Genomic DNA, 19,358 nt, shown 5'->3' with positions numbered 1-19,358 from the left:
CCAAAATAAAATATTGTGTACAAACGTAGCAGACTTAGAGTCGGTCATTCGGTCTGGAGCTTCTATTGTAATAGCAATACAGTGAAGATGACTGCCCTGGCCAACAAAAACTCTCCGATTCCAGAAGAAGGTATGAAAGAATAGAGAATGAGAAGAACTGAGAAAGTGTAGAAAGAAGTTTGAAAAAGATTTGAAGCCTTAAGTGCTTTTTAGACCTCAGAGTGTTTTGAGTTCATACAAACACAATAGAAGTGTCCGGATTGATCTATTGGATGTGAGAAGAATCAAAAGCATTTTGCCAAGCCTGACTATTTTTCTTCTACTTTGTTTCACACAATGAAAAGACGCAATGAAAAGCTTTTTATTTAGCTGTTTATGTCTGTCAAATAAAATGTGTTTTGATTTCCCTCTTCTTATTGGTATTGATTTGATTTGTTGCCAGTTTGCGGCTGCTGTTGGAAAGCTAGAGAGTGGGCTAATAGCCATGCTTGCGGGCGGCATGTTTTTTGCTGAGTGAAGGGTTAGGGCGCTGAAAGTGGTTTGATATTATGACCATTGCTGGGCTGACACAGCCTCTGACTCATATTACACAGTGAGCTAAAATGATCTACTGCGAAGAGTTTAGTCACACTTTCCTATTTATATGACCTACTTATTGACATCCTGATGGGTTCCTTGATTCGTCTGTTGATGTAGACAGTCATTTAAAAATATAGGGCTAGAAATCCCCCTAAATGTTTAAGGAAATATGCTTGTTGTGTTATTGTGGCACATAAGCTTAGTCCTTGACCACTTTTTTTAAAGCATAGTCCGGGAAGGGAGGACGTATGGGTTGACAGAACAGACAGTGGGAGTAGATTCAGCTGTTTTTGTCTGTCATAGCAATCATAGCAATACTGGCTCAACCCATAACATGAACGTTGGGCGAGACTGTTTGGCCAACCAATAAAAAATGGAGAAGTGGTGGTTGGGAAACAAGTTTTTTCCAATCGGATTTTGGATGTGGCGAAGAAATTACACACCAAACCTTTTTAGGGTTTATACTTTTTCTAAAACAGAGAGAAAAAGAGGAAATGCGCAAAGAAATTTTGACCAGGATTGGCAGGATGCACCTGAATGACAAAAGGCCAAAATGTGACATAGGGACATCCTGGTGAGCCAACAAAATGAGCCGCAGTCTTTTGCGTTTCAGTAGGTATGTGAATGTTATTTATTGGTTTATTGAGTGCATTAGAAAAGGATGAATGTTCGTCCTTCTTTTTTATATTCAGATCTGTGTTTCTGCACGCAGAGCAGGAGTATGAGGCGGCAGCGCCGTCTCGCCAAAGCAAAGGAAAATTCTCAGTGAGTTAGCCAAACCACTCACACAGAAAAGTCCAGAGAGGAACAGAAATGAATGCCGGTGCTTTTTTCAGCCATATGTGAAAGTCCCCTCTTTTCGGGCAAGACGAACAGTCTGTGAAGTGGTTTAGACCGCTTGAGATGACCTAGTTCAACACAGAACTATAATACAAGTGAATGGGGCCAGTTAACAACATTCTTCAAAATATCTTCTTTTATGTTTTGCGGAAGAAAGAAAGTCATACAGGTTTGACATGACATAATTAATGACAGATTTGATATTTTGGGGTGAACTGTCAGTTCGAGATTTAATTATGTTTCAAATAGAAATGAACCCGGAAGTGCCTCTAGACCGGTGTTTACATCTTGTGTCCTAAAACAAGCCTGACTCTGGTGAGCTTTTGATGAAGCTGCTTGGACCAATGAAATTCCAATGTGAGCCAAAGGTCAGATTTAAGGAAATCTTTGGCCAAAAATGAAAATTTTCTAGATTAGTCGCCCTCATATCATTCCCAATGCACTTTATATGACTTCCTTTCTTCCGCTGAAGACAAAAAACCTATATGAAAACATCTGTCAGATATGTTGACACACACTGATCATTTCTAATTTTTTTATTGGTTCTCGTGACATCTCATCAAGAAAAATTTTATAAATATTTGTCGTGAGACATTCGAGAAGCAATGAGATTTGAAATCATCATGTGATGCTTTATCTGAATGTATACTTTAATGCTTGCTTTGGTTTCAGTTTTGCTAAATAAAAGTAAAATAAATCTAAACATGAATTGTATCTCACACACATTTATCATTTCGCTTCAGAAGACGTGCTTTTTGGAGCTTTAACATTATGAGACCTATAGACCACTTTGGATGACGTCAAAATAGCGCTGGTTCAACGCTGGTCCAGAAGAACTCTGTTTCATTTTTAACACTACACAAACGTTTGAACAAAATACAACCAACAGAATAGTTATGACCAAAATGCTTAACGAATATCTTTAAAATGTAATTATATATGTAAGAAAAGCCATTAAGTAAGGATCCATCCATTAAATGATGGATTTTGTAAAATATGGAAAAAACTTTTTATTATGTTGGAGAGTAAATTATGAGAGAATTTTCATTTTGGATGAACTATTTCTTTAAGTTGAAGAATACTTAAAATACCTTGTGGGGATGCGCCTGTGCACCATGTTGGGCCTGACATTCAAAACACAACCCATGCTGGTCAGTGATTTATATTTTTCATACTGATATATTTAATCTGCCTTTGAATTTCAGGGCCATTGGTGGTTTGTTTTTAGTTCAAATCTTTCATTTAACATTCTAAACACACATGAAACACACTTTTTCTCTCTCCGTCACTCATCTCCAGGTTAATCAGTCTCTTTCGGTTTTTCCCCGCAGTGCCGTGATTGAAGAATCTACCCCGCTGTTACCCTCGCACACTTTGTCGGATCGCACACGTGCTCATCTCACCCACACCATGTTAGCCCTCCTGTGGTGTTCTCTGCTGGCTGTGAACTCTCTCGGTAGGTGATGTGTTCTCTAGCCTTCATGCTGATTAGCCAAAGATCACAACCTGTAAACTGGAACCGCACAAACAGTTACACGTTCAATTCACACTGACAGGTGGCCCCATACTCCTGATAATCCTTCCAGAACAAACAAATACAGATAGAAATAAACAAATGAGGTAGGAGTGCAAAACCTTGGAAAATTACACCGCATTTAAATGCACATCATTTTCAGTGTTAACTAATTTGCCTGTCATTTGACCAGAAATATAAGGTAGAAAATATACCTTACACAAATATGCACGAAGAATGAAAATAACATTATTGATATTTAAAATATTCGATTAATAAATGTAATATTAAATGAAAAATAAAAATATCTATATACATGAAGAGTTTTGTTCCAAAATGAGATATAAGGAATCATGTTTTTTTTGTGTTTTATTGTGTTTTCTATATATTATTTTAGTTATTGTTGCTAAAATCTAAACAAAATATCTGCAGTTGGATTTATATTGGAATGCACTATTAAAAAAAATATTAAAAAAAAAGAGTTATCTCAGTTTGGAACCAAACTCCTCACATGTAGGTTACATGTACATGTAAATACGTCAGTGAAATTGACATGACATCATAGATGTTCTCACTGGAAAGTTTTAGTTTCCTACAATACACTGTCTTTGTTAAATTAGCGGCATAAAGGGTTCTTGCATGACTATAATAGAAATGAATTTAGATTAAGGCGTCCTATAAGGAGTTAATATCTGTTTCTCTGCGTGTAAAAAATTTAAAACGGCCCCTTTCTAGACCTTATAAAACACACACAGAATACGTTTAATTTACAACTGTGATAAAATGGAGAAGGTCAGGAGAATAATTGGAAAAATTTCGAACTCTAATCTGTAAATTGGGAGGCTATTCCCCATAGTCTCGCAAACCTGGAGATAAAATGAGAGAAAAAGAGAGTTCCCCTTCAGTCGGTCTCTCGACATTGTGAGAGACTGACTGGGGTTTGATCTTGAGAACCTACCTTCTCCGAGATAATTAATTATAAAACGCCAATGGGCTTGGCGAATGGGCTTCCAGAGCATGTAAGCTCTCTTCGACACTCGTGTTGAAGGCTTGCAGTGCTGCTGGACGAGCCGCCTCCACTCTCCACGCCATGGCGGTCCTCCAAGTTCTTCAGGCGAAAGTCCTGAAGGATTTGGAAGGCGGGAAGTCCGACCCAACTCGTATGAGTAAACTGCGTATTGCCACAGACCTCGCGCTACAAGCGACGAAGGCCTCGGCACGTGCCCTGGGTCGGTCGATGTCCACAATGGTGGTCCAAGAGAGGCATCTGTGGCTTAGTCTTGCACAGATGAGCAGCGCCCAGAAGGCCCGCCTTCTGGTTGCGCCCATCTCGCAAGCAGGGCTGCTTGGTGATACCGTGGAGGACGGCAGTTCTCCGCGGTCTGGAAGCAGACTGAGGCGATCGAACAGATCCTGCCACGTCGCAACGTCCCCGCCAACAGGTCGGCATGGTCTCGGGCGCAGCCTGGTTCTCAGCAACCCTGCCCTCCCGCGGCGGCCCTCCGGTTCCAGGAACCGCCCAGAGGACGACCCACCAGAGACGTAGACCCCCGCGGAAGAGGGCATCTGTTACCCGTCAGCAGCCCGCCAAGAGGTTCTCTAAGCGGCCCTGACGGGACAAACCAGGGGGAGATTTTACTGGGCCCGATCCCGGCCTTTCCAACCTCTTTTTCGTCCTGGTGTTCTCCCCGGGAGAAGAACCCGCAGAGTTGCCCGATCGGATCAGTGCTGACCCGTAGGTAAGTAGCTCCGTCAGCACGACCTGGTCACCAGTTTCCTCAGGAGCACGAGAAGGGTGTATCCACCTTGACTGTGCTCCGTACCCTCTTGGGACCCTAATGTGGTCCTACAGGGCCTTGGTACGGCCCTGGTGAGCCCCTAAGAGTTGCCAATCTTCCTCAGTTGTTGATGAGAACTGCACTCTTGGTGGCGCTCACTTCCATCAAGGGGGTGGGGGACCTACAGGCATTCTCTGTGTCCCAAGGGGCTCGGTAATTCTCACGTCGTCCTGAGATCCTGTCCTGGCTACGTGCCCAAGCTTCCCACTACTCCCTTCCGGGACCAGGTGGTGAACCTGCAGGCGCTCCCCTCCGGGGAAGAAGACCCAACCTTTAAGGTGTTGTGTCCAGTACGCGCGCTGCGCCTCGGTCTGGACCGCACACGGAGCCTCAGAAGCTCTGAGCAGCTCTTTGTCTGTTCTGGGAGACAGCACCCGGGGAAGGCTGTCTCCAAACAGAGGTGGCGCACTGGGTACCAATCTCAGGATCGCCGTGCCCGCTCGCAGTGAGAGCCCACTCCACTTGTGGGCACTGGCACAGGGCGCCTCTCTGGCAGACATTATAGAACTGTGGGTTGGGCTACGCCCAGTACCTTCGAGGTTTTACAATCTCCACGTGGAACCAGTTGCAGCCCATGTCCTTAACGCCAAACGTTTAGGTTGGGCTCCTGGTTTGGGCATACGCCTGCGAAAGCACCTTCTCCCCTCCTCAGGTGAGACTATGCACAATAGATTGGTGAATCTGTGACCTCCCCGCCGGTGGTAATCCCACCTGGATTTGTCCCCCTACTCGGGCTGACACCTTTTTTGCGCATGTTGTTCTCCCCGCCGGTGAGACCATGTTAGTGTCTCCACATGTAACCTCCTTTCCGGGTAGGATGTGGCCTCCGTAACACACTCTTCTAAGAGGAGAGCAGTGTTTCCCCAGTGTTCGGCTCCGGACAGCGTACGCCACTGTCCGTGAGGCCGTCAGTACAGGCTTCTCAGTATGACCAATACTATGTGACTGGAAGATTACATCTCGCGGTAGCACTCTTGTGACTCGCTAGCCTAGTCAGGGTCGCTCCGCTAGAGGTTGTGATGTCGGTGCAAGCGCTGTGGCGTTTAAGATAGATCCCCAGTCAGTCTCTCACAACGTCGAGAGACCGACTGAAGGGGAGCGTCTCGGTTACGTCTGACTTCATGCGACAACGCTGCACCAAATCACTGCAGTGAACGGGAGTGTCCTCTCAGGTTCCTCAGTACAAAGGGTAAGTGAATGACCGCCGCCATCTTCCTTTATACCCGTATGTACGGGGCGGAGACTGGCGTGCGCGTGCCATTCGCCAAGCTTATTGGCGTTTTATAATTAATTATCTCGGAGAAGGTAGGTTCTCAAGATCAAACCCCAGTCAGTCTCTCACAACGTCTCGTTCCCTCCATCAGGTTACAGACGTATCCGAGACGTTTTTCACCCTGACTCAGATGTTATTGTGGAAAGTCCTGTTTTGGCATGTGATCATGTGTGGATAAAACCAATGTTGGGGTGTGGTGAACTGAATTTAGGCAACAGTTTTGGCCCTGTTTTTATAGCCCTCTGTTTTGTCCTCGATATAGAATAGGTCACATTGCACATTGTGCATGCAGTGTCCACTTAAAATTCACCCAAAAATGAAAACTCTGTCATCATTTACTCACCTTTGAGTTGTTCCAAATTGTTCTGATGAACACAGAGAAAGATATTTGGAATAATGCGTATAACCAAACAGATCTCAACACCCATTGACCCATGACATATTAGGAAAAAATACTTAATCATTATTTTTGGTGTGTTGAACACAGAAGAAGCCATTTTCAAGAATGTAGGACAGCAAACAGATCTGGGGTGCTTTTGACTACCATTGTATTTTTTCCTCAATTGTGGCCAAGAACTGTTACAAGCATCCTTTCCAATATCTTTCTCTGTGTTCATCAGAACAATTTGAAACAACTTGAAGGTGAGTAAATGATGACAGAATGTTCATTTTTGGGTGAAGTATCCCTTTAAAAGTCTAGTGTACGAAATTAAGCGACATCTAGTGGCGAGGTTGCGCATTGCAACCAAAAGCGGACTCCACCCTTCACCCTTCCTTTTCGAAGCACTACGGTGGCTGACAGATGGCTAAAATGTCATCATGTTTTTGCTCCTTTGCTGAAGGAGATCACGTATTTACGAAATGTGCTCTGTAGAGCAGTTTGTCCGTTTAGGGCTACCATAGAAACAACATGGCGAATTCCATGTAAGGGGACCCGTGGTGTATGTAGATAGAAAAAGCTCATTCTAAGATAATAAAAACATAACGCTTCATTATGTAAAGTCTTTATACAACTCTGAAGACAGAGTTATGCATATTAAATTGCATTACTTTAAAAGAAAAACAATGGACCTTTAATGCTTAATCTATTCCTATTGTTTTAAACTGACCAAAGAGGTTTTCACACTACACTTAACCCTGGCTGAACATTTTTTAAAGTCACGAGTGAAGGTCTAGCCTTCAGGTAATGTTTCACACTTTTTGAAAGGAGTTTAGCAATGCATTTAACCCAGGGTTATGCTGGATTAACCCCACATTGCTGCAGCAACTGAGGGTAAATAATTTCATTTGAGAATGTAAATTGACTTCTAGCATCTGTCAGGTTACAATTCTCAAGCGTGAGTCACAAATGAGGCAAATTATGTCACATGCACTGAAGAGAGGAGACGTTGTAGTTGGGTGTCCATGCGTGTACATTACCCTCTCATTTTTTCTTTCTCTCCTTGACACACCTTTTCAAGCTCTTTTTCCCTCCTTAACTTTCTCAAGATCGAATGTGTTGAGAGTAGGGATGGGTATCGTTAAGATTTTGACAGTATTACTACTCTTATCCATACTGTTTATCGGTCCGGTACTTATCGGTCCGGTAGATGTTTATGTTTATCCTATCAATGCAAGTAAAGCGACAAATTATTCAGCTCTCAATGTTATCAAATAGGCCTATTGTTTGGGCTGATTTCTTTATTATTACATTAACGAGTAGAAAATGTGTCGTCACATCATTTAATCCAATTGAAATTAGACACAAACGAATAGTTATAGTTTGCACGCATGTCTCATCTGTTTTGAAAGACGCGCGCATGGAGACTTGCAGTGCGGAGCCGCGACTCCAGGCCCAAGCATGACTGCTTGAGAGAGACTTCGGTACCCATCCCTAGTTGAGAGGGAAGATTTTTTCACTTTGGGGATTATTGCAGCAGTCGCGTTTATGCCGTCCTTTTAAAAATGGGAGAAAAGACCACAACCCTGAGCGACAACAAAAGTTTGTGGGGGAGATTTTACAGGCTCTTGCATGTTCACAACAGGGTCTCCTCCAATTGTGGATGTTTGGGGGTAAAAACATCAACCGCCCCAAAGGCTTGATGGTTATTAAAACCAAGCGCATTACCCAGCATGTGGCTGCTGATTATATCAGCAGATTTTAGATGTAGTCCAGTGGGAGTCGACACAAGAACTGATGTACTCAATGTGTCGAGATTGCAGTTTCACAGTGGGAAAGAGAGAGTAAACTGGATGAGCTGATGCTTTCTCATGTTATCTCTCTTTCTCTGTGATTTCTGTCTGGCTCCCCCCGTTCCCATCTCCCATTGTCTCATTTTCATATGCAAGCATGTTTATTTGCATTATGTACAGAATAAGCATCAGCCATCATTACTCACCCTATCATGACATCACCAGTCAACCACTATTCAGACCGCAAACACAGTTCATGTTTAGTTGTATTTCTTGTCAACTGAGAGTTTCACAAGCAGGCAGCAGTAATTTAAGGCCCTCGGGTTGTGTTTTCCCTAAGGCTGTTGTCTTTGCAAGGACATGATGTACTATCCCCAGCAGAGGCTGAAAGAATACAGATACACGCCCGCATCCATGGAATTTCTCTTTGATAATTTAAGGCTCCAGACAGGATCATCAGCCCTTCACCCAGATTATCCAACCTGAAATGAAGACCATCCTTCATCCTGTGCATCTCTAAAGGGTTTAGTTTGTCAGATAACACCAACAGTTCATAACCTTGCTTCACTAGTAACAAAGAAAGTATCAAAGCACGGTTCGCTGCTTATAGTATTGACACCATTTTTCATGAGATAATATTCTGTTGCCTTTATTTCAGGCTTTTTGTTGTATGCAGGTTGGGTGGGTTAACATCTCTCTGGTTTTTGCAGTACTTGCATTGTGCTGCTATTACTCAAACTGTCTGGTTAGTGACTACGCTAAAACAGAAAAAAGATTAAAAAAATACATTGAAGGCAATTTATTTTCTCCCCCATTTTCTATCTGTTACTTTTGATCTGAATATGTACACTAACAATAACGTTATCTTTTGTATATCTATTTTTATTGACAGTTTTAAGGCAACAACATAATCAAACGTTACTGCGCATGCGCGCTTTTGTAATACACCACTCCAGTACACATCCACAAAGAATAGAGTCCCTGTAGATTATTTCTGATAGCAGGATAAAGACACAACAAGCAAATGACATTAGCTAGCAAGTTAAAAGTATGTCTAGCCGGTATTATTTGGGGTTACCAGTAGATACTTGACTAAACCTAAATGCCACAAAGTTACACGACCCAAATTGTTCATTTAGAAAAAGTATATTTAATAAAATTCAACAAATTGTTTATTTTTATAACAATTATTAGACAATAAAATTTTAATATAAATACATATTAAAATACAAATAGTTTTATTATAAGCCACAAGCCAGACAAACAGAAGTCAGACAAACTTCGGGCCAGGCGCGTACGCCTGATGAAACCGTTTATACACATACATGTCTTTCAGTTTTTCAGCCATCACAGCTTCATCTACGTCAGCCTATTTACACCAGGAGGGAGAGAGATGGATATTTCTGAAATGATATTTACACAGTGAATGTCATTATGTTTTGACAATATCATCCTATCTGTCCAATAAAGCGCTTTCAAACAGAACTTAATCTCAGACGTAGACAGAAAGAGGAAAAGGAAGTTTCGAGAGAAAGATGGAATAGTGCGGGCATGTGACACAGAGAAATGTTATTATGTTTTGACAATGAACTGACATATCGTGACCATAAATCTCATAGAAATGGAAATCAATCTCTCACATACACAATGTGTAAAGGGGAGAGAAGTGCGAGAACAAAAAGGGCAACCGGAAAGAGCGAGAGAGTGTGAGAGAGAGAGAGAGCGAGAAAGATATGATTAGATCTCCTCTGTCAGTGCACTTATGTATGAATGTGTGGTCTGGTGTTACCCATGATGCATTGTGATGGTAAAGTCATGGAGAATCACAGAGGTAACCCTCTATCTCTCCTTCAGAGACTGATACGTGCTCTTGCAAATTACTTCTTTTGTACGCCGGTGACAGTGAGAATTGAAAATCCAACAGAGATTTAAAGCCCTCAGAGTTCATGTTTGAGGGTTATTCTCTGTTTTAAAGCTTTATGGCGTAGAGTCATGTGTCTGTATGTTGTCTCTGGGTGTCTATGGCAGAAGCGAACCCTCTGTGATGACCTAAACTTTAAAATACGCTTTTCAATAAAAGTCTAGATATGTTAGATATGTACAGAATATATGACCTACTGGATCGATGCGGCCTATCCACGTGAGATTTCCAAGTCTCACGAGAGTAATTCAAGATCACGGAGCAGTCGCAGTTCTGCGATGTCATACGCTGTGTGTGCAGCCTGCGCATGCTGCAAGAAGTCGAACGTTTGCCTAAACGGGGTTGGGGCACCTTCTAGTAGCATACCGCCGGCTGACAGTACAATAAATCATGGGAAGATATACATTTTGACTGACAGTAAAACTGTCCAATCATATAATTTTTCTAAAATGAGCGTGCTTAGTTTTTTGCTTTAACTTTTTGGGGTTGTTCACCACCAATGTCGTAAAGCGAAAGAAGCACACGCACTGCAAAAGACAAAGAAATGCTGAAAACGTCATTCAAAACAGCATGTGGATGAACTTTGTTATCAAGTCTCAGAAGAAAATGAGAAATGCTCATAAACGTTGTTCAAAACAACAGGAGACAGACTTTGTTATCAAGTAATTTGATCATCAAATTCTAAGTTATGTATGATTTATAAGGCCGCCGTGGCTCAATTCATTGCTGATGTGCATATTTGTTTATGTTGCTTAACGTCAGCTTTATTTCAGATGATCGATTTTGACGTGCATGCATATTTGCTGTTATTCTGCATAACAGTGACATTTTATCAGATAAATGGTAAATTTACGGCGGTCAGTTCCATACGTTTAGTTCACTGTAACGTTAACAGTTTAATATAAGATTTATTTCAATGATTTATTCGCCGGTGACTTTCTGTTTACTGTCTGCTAGTGAAGCACAGGTTCTCGTGAGGTGTCGCTTTCTAAACTGGCATTGTGTACGTTATTCTGTGTTGGTTTTATTGGTTTTTCAGACCGGCAGGCAGTGTCTGTCATGTCCATTATTCTGTTGAAGAGCAAATACATGCGTCAAGCCGATCATAATGCATATGTGTAATAATGATTTGTATTTGACTTGCGTGTTATTTTGGTGATAACTGGTGTGCTTGCGCAGAAGGCCAAAGGCTCAAACGTCACGGTTCGCTACTGGCATACTGGTCTTAGTGCTGTACAAACCCCATACAATTTAACAAGTGTGCACCTTCAAATTCACAGTATTTACAATTATGTACAATCATCAGAAAGTATGATTTTGTCACCTCAGAGCTGGTTTGTGCTATAGACTCCTTTAAATATTAGTACCTCAAATATTGCAGCTTTTGGAAAATATCTTTTAACTAAAGCTTAACTTTCAATTGTTTTCATTTGACACGTCTAATTTTAATGATGTTTACATATTATGTCCAAGCGAAGCATTAAACGAATTCACTTCACTTTATGTAAAAACCTAATTTGGACATTATTTATTATTTTATTGCTTTACTGGTATCGTTTTCCGTCCCGCCACTAGGGGGTGATAATGTCTCACGAGTGCCGGCTCTCTGATATTTTGAACATCACAAACCTCATTCATTTCTGTTGCTGTATCATGCATTGAGTTTTCTGGTGCCTTTAGGAATCTTAGCAGAACATAAACCTTTAAATTGTATATGTGTGCTACGCATGTCAGAAAAAGTCTCACGTCGGAGGCCGTTCTGTGTGAATGTGTGTGAATAATTTGAGCCGTGGAGTTCAGAGCTGAACTGATGGTGGTCTGATAAACCTCCAGTCTCTTATCGAGCTCTTTAAAATGAACCTGCATGTCTCTCCGCAGGTAGATATTGAGCACTGTGTTTTTCAATGATATTGAGCGATGTTATTCGAAGCTTTGTCTGTTTGTAAGTGTGTGCATGTGTTGTGGGTTCTCTTTTGTATGTGTGTGCTTATTGGCCTTTGAGATAGGGCAGGGCTGATATTGGTCTGAAGAGTTTGTTGTATTAGCAGAAGAGAGGCAGGACCCTCTGTTATTGAACAGAGCACATTGAACCTTTACAGCTCGTGTTATGAAAGACAGATAGCGAGCTGTGAGGTATTGAAACTCGGACAGACTGAATGAGAGATATACGTGTGGAGGAAGAGAGATAGATGACGGGGTGAAAACAGGAGAGAATGAAGGATTGAAAAAGGAAAAATGTACGGGCAAGCTCCGCTTAAAGCATCTTATCCTATTATGGCTGTATTAAGAAGGTTATCTAAATCTGAAGTCAAAATTGGCTCCATTTACATTTTCAATGCACATTTCTTATTATGTTATAACCTGTGTACATATCTAGCACATTTCTCTTATGAAAACGCTATGACTTTCTGTGCTTGTGAAATGTCTTGGTTTAAGTTTGGATGGTTGGCATGGCCCCACTAGCGCTTGCTGGTAGATGCCGTAACCACACCATATGCTTCGGTTATTTAAAACAACCTGTCTGTGTTCTGAAGCAATTATTTTGCGACTCTTTCTGGTTAATATCCTGTTCCTTACGGAAATATGTGACATAAATTGCTGTCGATTGTTTTTCATGACGACCTAAAAAAAGGATTCTGAAAATATATTACTGTGTTGAAATAAAATGCCATTTTGGTTTTACATTAGTAACAGTATTAAGAAAGTGGCAACCATGGCCAGTTTTAAGGGCTTCTGTCTGTGACAAGGAGAGATGGAGAAGGGTGTCAGTGATGCTGAAAAATGGAGGGATTGTGAAAAAAGAAAAGAGAGCAACGGAGCAGCATTATTGAGTGTGTCTGATATAGCTCAGTCTGTCACCTATAACATATACTCACTTCTGATCAGATCCGCAAACACAGAGACACCACAGACTGATAAAGTGAAGCTGAATCTCCCTTGAATATTGTTCAACTTTGTGTAATTGAAATATTACATTTGTATAGTATTTAGGATGTCTAGACTACATCTAAAGTTAATTTAAATGTAATATTCTCCAAGACTATAAGGTAGTGCATTTGGATTCAGAGTATAGCAGTTTACTCATTTCTCATGGGGATGCACAGCCAGTTGTATTCAGACACAATTTCAAATGAGATATTTTTAATATCAAAATTGCTTTATGTAGTCTACAATAAGATTACAGCAAATGGAGACTTTGGCTTAAGAACTTTAATGTTTTTTTTTTCAGAATCCATTTAAACTCACGTCTCCTCATCTGATCAAATTGCCATTTAAAGAAGTTAAAGATATGAACGTCTCAACTTATTTGCATGTTTTATAGCTTTGTATTATTTATGTTTAAGCTGCTTCATTTGTTTTTATTTCGCTTTTCAGTGCTGTTTTGGAGCAGCTTTATTTCACCATAAAAATCTGAATGATAAATAAATAAAATAGAAAGAAAGCCATACTGGTTTTCGAACAGATAGGTTTGCGTAACTATTGACAGAATGTTCATTATCGGGTGAACTCTTCCTTCAAATCTTCAGAAGTGCAACCTCTGAGGAATTAAACTTTACTTCGGGGATAGACTTCCCCAGCAGGTCTTTCTTCTGAGCGAGGTCTACGGCAGTTTAACTGCTCTCGATTGCCGGCGTTGATCTCTTTCTCCCTCTCTTTTTATCTCTCTGCTGCTTCACCTTGAAAGCTCTGTTACGTTTTTATTCAATAGCTGGTCTAGTGAAAGGTCTGTGATCTTCAGGACCGGCGCGTGGAGCGGGAGCAGTGCCCCTGAATCTCCCGAGTAATGCTTCGGTTCAGAGGGGTGGCAGACTGAAGGGAAAACGTTCTGCTCCGCTGATTTGAATGTGTGACGTGTCTCTATACACGTTTGTGTTCAAGGCTTTAGCGTGTGAGAAATGCAATCAAAAGAGCGACTGAAGGGAGAGAGAGAGAGGCTGGGAAGAGGGTGTCGTTGGATGGGCATGAAGAGCAATTTAGAAAGACACAGTGAAGTCTTTCTCTGAGCAACAAAGCGCTCGCTGAGTGTCGAGGGAGTGTGGGGTAGAGGAAACGACAAAAAGGAAAATAGGACATGTAAATAAACAGCATAGGGATGTGTGCCAGCATTAATAAGTGTCTTAATGACTTTATTTGATTCTGATGGCACATGTACTCCTGTTTTACGATTTTTCTTGCATATATTTCTCTCTCTCTCAGCAGTTCAAATGTTGCCCAGCGCCATTTACACGAAGTGCTGGATGTAAATTCATATTATCCCACCTTATTTCACCCCGCTCTGCAGTATTCCGACACACACCTAATGTCTCTCTCTCCCCAATATTGTCCTGTTCCTGCTAAAAGGAAACGCTTTTACCAGATCAATCATCTCTGGTATTTAGAATGTTCCAGCACCCTTCCATAATTCCTAATCCTGGCATTCACCGCAGACATGGGGCAGATTCACATTTAAAGTGTTTGAATTAGGATTTGGAGCTCTTTTCAATGGTCTTTCAGTCCTTTAGTTAGCAGCTATTGAACTAGACATTCTATGTATTCAGCTGCTGTTTCTGCTGTGGTGCATATTTTAATCTTTTAATTGTTTTCATACCTCGGTCAGCTGCAGAAAATATATAATATAATAGTTTATATACATCAGTGTACATTAAGTACATTAAGTAAAGCTTTAGAAATTCAGTGTGTTTGGCAAGTAGTCCATAAACGCGGTCCTAAAAATGTAAATGTAAAGACATTTTTAAAGGTCAGGCCAGGAAGAAATAGAAATGTTGGTAGTGTTTTACATAGAAAAGACTATTGTGCACGGTATATCAGTGACCATAAGTAATATTGACTAATGCTTGACTATTTTTAATCACTGGCTTTGGTTTAAATTAAATGATATTTTAAGCAGGGTTCATTATTTTTCCATTTAGATTATGTTTTGGTCAATGCCAAAATACAGTATATTTTCACGTAAAGCCAGGGCTGGAAAATGGGGGGCCTCAGGGGGGACGGAGTCCAAGTAATGAATTTCAAGGGGGGGGACAGAGTTTTATTTTAAAATATACATGTTATCTTTTATACATGTTATAGTCTCTAAACTCTATGCACATTTAATACAGAGTGCCATTTTTGTATCCGTTGTATCAACATTTTAAATATTAGAGTCTAGAGATTTACTGAGTCCCCCAGTGAATCTCAACTATTTTCAGCACTGTGTACATCAGTTAAAGGTATAGTTCACCCAAAAATTAAAATGTTGTCATCATTTATTCACCCTCTTGTCATTTCCAACCTGTATGAATATTTTCCTCGCAGAACACAAAAGAAGATATTTCAAGAACAGCGCCTGAACCCATTTGTGTAGACACGAAACCGATGCAACCCAATTGTTAGGCTACCGCCGTGGTTCGGTCAACAACATTCGTCAAAATATATTCTTTTGTGTTCCACAGTCGAAGGAAAGTCATACAGGATGGTAACGACAAGAGATTGAGTAGATGATGACAGAATTTTCATTATTGGGTGAATTTGAATGTGAAATTGAACTAAAAAAAGAAACACAGACAGATTGTGTATATACCTTATAACTAAATCACTCTCAATCAGCATTCATTTAATTGGGTGAAAGAATGAATAGAACAGCCCTGAAGGTGCAGTGTTTTTAGCATGTTAGTATGTCATCTTGCACAAACAAACACACACACAAACTTTTACTGTCCCCTGTGTGGAAGCAGATTGAGGTTGATTTGAGCATCATGAATGATTGTGTAAGCAGCTCACTGAGGACAGACGCATTCCTGAAGAGTTCAGGTTTCCATGACGTCAACCGCTCCTCGCACAACCGTCCCACAGCGCTCTCTTCCTGGCTGGCACACTTTAAACATGCTTTTACAAACGTAATACCAGAGTATGCCATGTATCCTGTGATTTGAGGGGTTGAAATAAATATCAGTTAAGTAGCGCCAATTTATAATATTAAACATTTGGGATGCAAGGAGTGCTTTCGGTATTATTTTTAGACTCTTGGATTCACGTTTGGGACCTGTTGTCAGGGGCCTTTGGCTCTTTTGATGACTAAAGGGCCAAAAAGGTGCCAATGTGAGGACAGATGTCTATTCTTACACTCTCCTTTTTTGCGCTGTATGAATTACAGGCAGAACCTAGGCGCAGACAGAGCGGAGTGAACAGAAAGCTTTATTATAACAAAAAGCCACAATGGGGAAAAATGCTCACAAAAACAAGACTTAAACAAACACCTTCCGCAGGGAAGAAACAAAAACAGAGGAAGTTCAAAGGATAACAAAAAGGCATGCAAGCGCCAACTCGACCTGGGACAAGTGCCCTCACAGGGCTTTACACACACTGGATGGTATAGGCACCAAACAAACCAGCACCGGACAGAGGGAACTGGGGCTTCATAAAGGGAACACTAACGAGGGATGATTACAAAGGGAGGGTGACAGGCAGGTGAAGGGAATAAACACTAATGGGACAATGATGGGGAAACAAGGGGGCGGGGCCAAAGCACGAGACAAGAAGACAAGTGGCGCAATGTCATAACAAACAGCCACGTGTCTCCACATCATTTGAATGTCACGACAAGTGTAAGCTTTGCATTACAGTACTTTACTGATAAAGGATGGGGATAGCAATGTTAGTTTAATCAATGGTGAGTTGGGGACAGGGGCGGGCTATCTGTTTTCCAAACAAGGTTTAAGATTTAAGATGAAAGAATTTATGACCACCTCAGTCGGGATTTAGTTTTTGTGTTTATATTGCTGGTAGAGAATGTTTGTATGTATTTGTAATGTAATGGATGTATGTAACAAATTTCAACTTTTTTTCAATAAAAACCATGAAAACAACTAATTGAAGAATATACTGCTGTCAATCTAACTTTATCTCACAGAACAACTAAATTATATAAATTTTATATTGTGAATTGAATTCATCAAACATTCAGAAGCTTCACACTTATATATCACTTACTAGTTCTCTCAAGTCTCTTCTGCTCCTCTGTTTGGATGTAACGTCCTTCTGTTGGTTTAGATGGAGAGCTGACAGACAAATTAGCAAATTCATTATCACATGGATGTGATGTTTATGTTTATTTATCACAAAGACTCTTTGATACTCCATCACTACGACAAAACATAATTGTGTCAATATTAGTCTATTTGTGTTTCAAAGTCTTGAAGGGCTTGTCAACTGTGCAAATGGATCATATAATTCCTCATCCCATAACCTCTTTAATAAAGTACTTTTCTCCCTCTCTATCTTCCTTCTGCAGCTCTGAATGTCCACGTCCCAGAATCCCCTGTGGTGGCTCTATATGGGATGGACACAATTCTCAACTGCTCTTTCTCAGGGGTCACAAACTTTAACCTGTCCGACCTGAGTGTGTTCTGGCAGCTATCGGACAACAAGCGCAACGTGCACAGTTACTGGAATAGCCAGGATCAGCTGACCGACCAAGATGAGAGATTCGCCAACCGCACAAGTCTGTACCCAGATCAAATGATGGTGGGAAACACGTCGCTCCTGCTGAAGAAGGTGCGGGTTGTGGATGAGGGGAGCTATTCCTGTTTTGTCAGGGTTCAGACGTACAACAGCGACGCCCTGCTAATGCAAGTAGCAGGTAAGAGGACGAGAAACAGAGAAACAGTACACAAAACACAGCCAATATAGATGTCGCAGAAAAAGTGACTGCAAATGGTAGAATTTTAATTTGTATTTATTAGATTTTATGAGCTGTTGGCCTAAAGGAACGTTCTTGTTTCAATACAAGATAATCAAGTCATTTGTATTTGTAAAGTACATTTTCTTAAAGCAGCTTCCTGTGTTCAAAGCAGTTTTACAAAAAAATCTACTGTAGCAACATACAATACAATACAGTAGATATATAAGATATCAATATTTGAATATCTGAAAACTGATATATCATTGCTTGCGATGCTCCAGGCTTATATGTTATCTCTATTATGCCTTTTGTATGTATATGATTTTGTAGTAATGTATGTTATTATGGACATCACTTATGGATATTGGAGGCGTCTTGTATGATTGATATCTATGCACGTCTCAAATGTTGGTTGTAAAATACTTAGTGCTTTTGCAAAGGCCCAATAATGAGCGTGATCATTTATATGCGATTCTCACGATGACCCTGATCAATATACAGTAGTATTGATTGTTAGTATTTCATGTGATTGATGGTCGGCCTCAGTCTCTGGAGAGAGTGCTCAAGTGAAGCTGACTATATGTATTATTATTTTTATGGCTGAGTGCACTCAGACTTACTGGGATACATCATTATTTATGATCTATAGAAGCCATTTGCCCATTCTCCAGTCTCTTTCTCTCTTGCTGTCTCTCTCTCACTCATTATGTATCCGTTGTCTTGCTTTTTCTCTTTCTCTGAATTGAATTAAGTAATATTAATGCTCAGTATTGTTCCACTTTTGTCTGCTTCTCTACGACTAATGAAGATTAAAGAAACAATCGTGCCACTTTCAGTGTTAAAGATCTGAGCATTGTTTTAACATTTGCTGCTCGCCATGAATAGGGTACAATTTGATGTCCCATTACTTTATTAAAGCATTAGGGACACGGTGCTTTGTGTAAGACGTATTTGATCAATTATTTAACCTGACATTGAAAGTAGCTCATTTTAAACAAATGTGTTTGTCCTCAACCATTGAACTGATGGTTTTGGTAGTTCCCATTTGAAGATCTTGGCTATGCAAAGTATACAAATTATACTATTGTCATGGTAACATTTGTATTTAATAAAAAATGTTTTTATTTTAATTTCATTTGTTGTTTTTTGGCCCTGTTTTTTGCCCTAATAATGGAAAGTGACATTTATTTTTTTAAACATTTGAAAGACAATGCACGGTACAACAAGAAAGTGCCATTTATTAGCCATATAGTTTGAAACTCACATTCAAAAATGGTTAAATGTATGATCTCTTTCTTCTATCGTGTCTTTGGTCAAGCTGGCAGGAATCGGCACTGGTCCCCACAGAGATCTCTGTGTCCGTCAGACGGACGGTGCCAGAGGTCACAGCCTTGTTGGCATCACTGCCAAGTTTTCCTGCTGCACCCCACAACCTCCTGATTGCTTTTTTCTCCCAACGCCCCACCTTTTTGTTTGCCGAATTATGATTGGCTCTGGGAATTACGCCGGCTCTACTTTTCTGTCTGGTTGCTCAAGGGACAGTGGAGCAATGATTTCTTCAT

General features: G+C 40.6%; 1 protein-coding gene across 1 annotated transcript in view; it reads left to right on the top strand.

The window, feature by feature from the left end:
- Positions 1 to 19,358, top strand: part of cd276 (CD276 molecule) — a 73,193-nt gene that overhangs the window by 1,408 nt on the left and 52,427 nt on the right. Inside the window, exons 2-3 of the mRNA XM_079466323.1 lie at positions 2,751 to 2,875; positions 17,407 to 17,754. Of these exons, the coding sequence (XP_079322449.1) occupies positions 2,830 to 2,875; positions 17,407 to 17,754 (394 nt within the window). The 5' untranslated portion in view covers positions 2,751 to 2,829. The remainder of the gene's footprint in view (positions 1 to 2,750; positions 2,876 to 17,406; positions 17,755 to 19,358) is intronic.

The sequence above is a fragment of the Barbatula barbatula genome, assembly GCF_947034865.1.
Source record: "Barbatula barbatula genome assembly, chromosome: 10".
NCBI classification, from domain to species: domain Eukaryota; kingdom Metazoa; phylum Chordata; class Actinopteri; order Cypriniformes; family Nemacheilidae; genus Barbatula; species Barbatula barbatula.
Note: the sequence above shows the minus strand (reverse complement) of the source record. Positions and strands in the feature narration are given on the sequence as shown.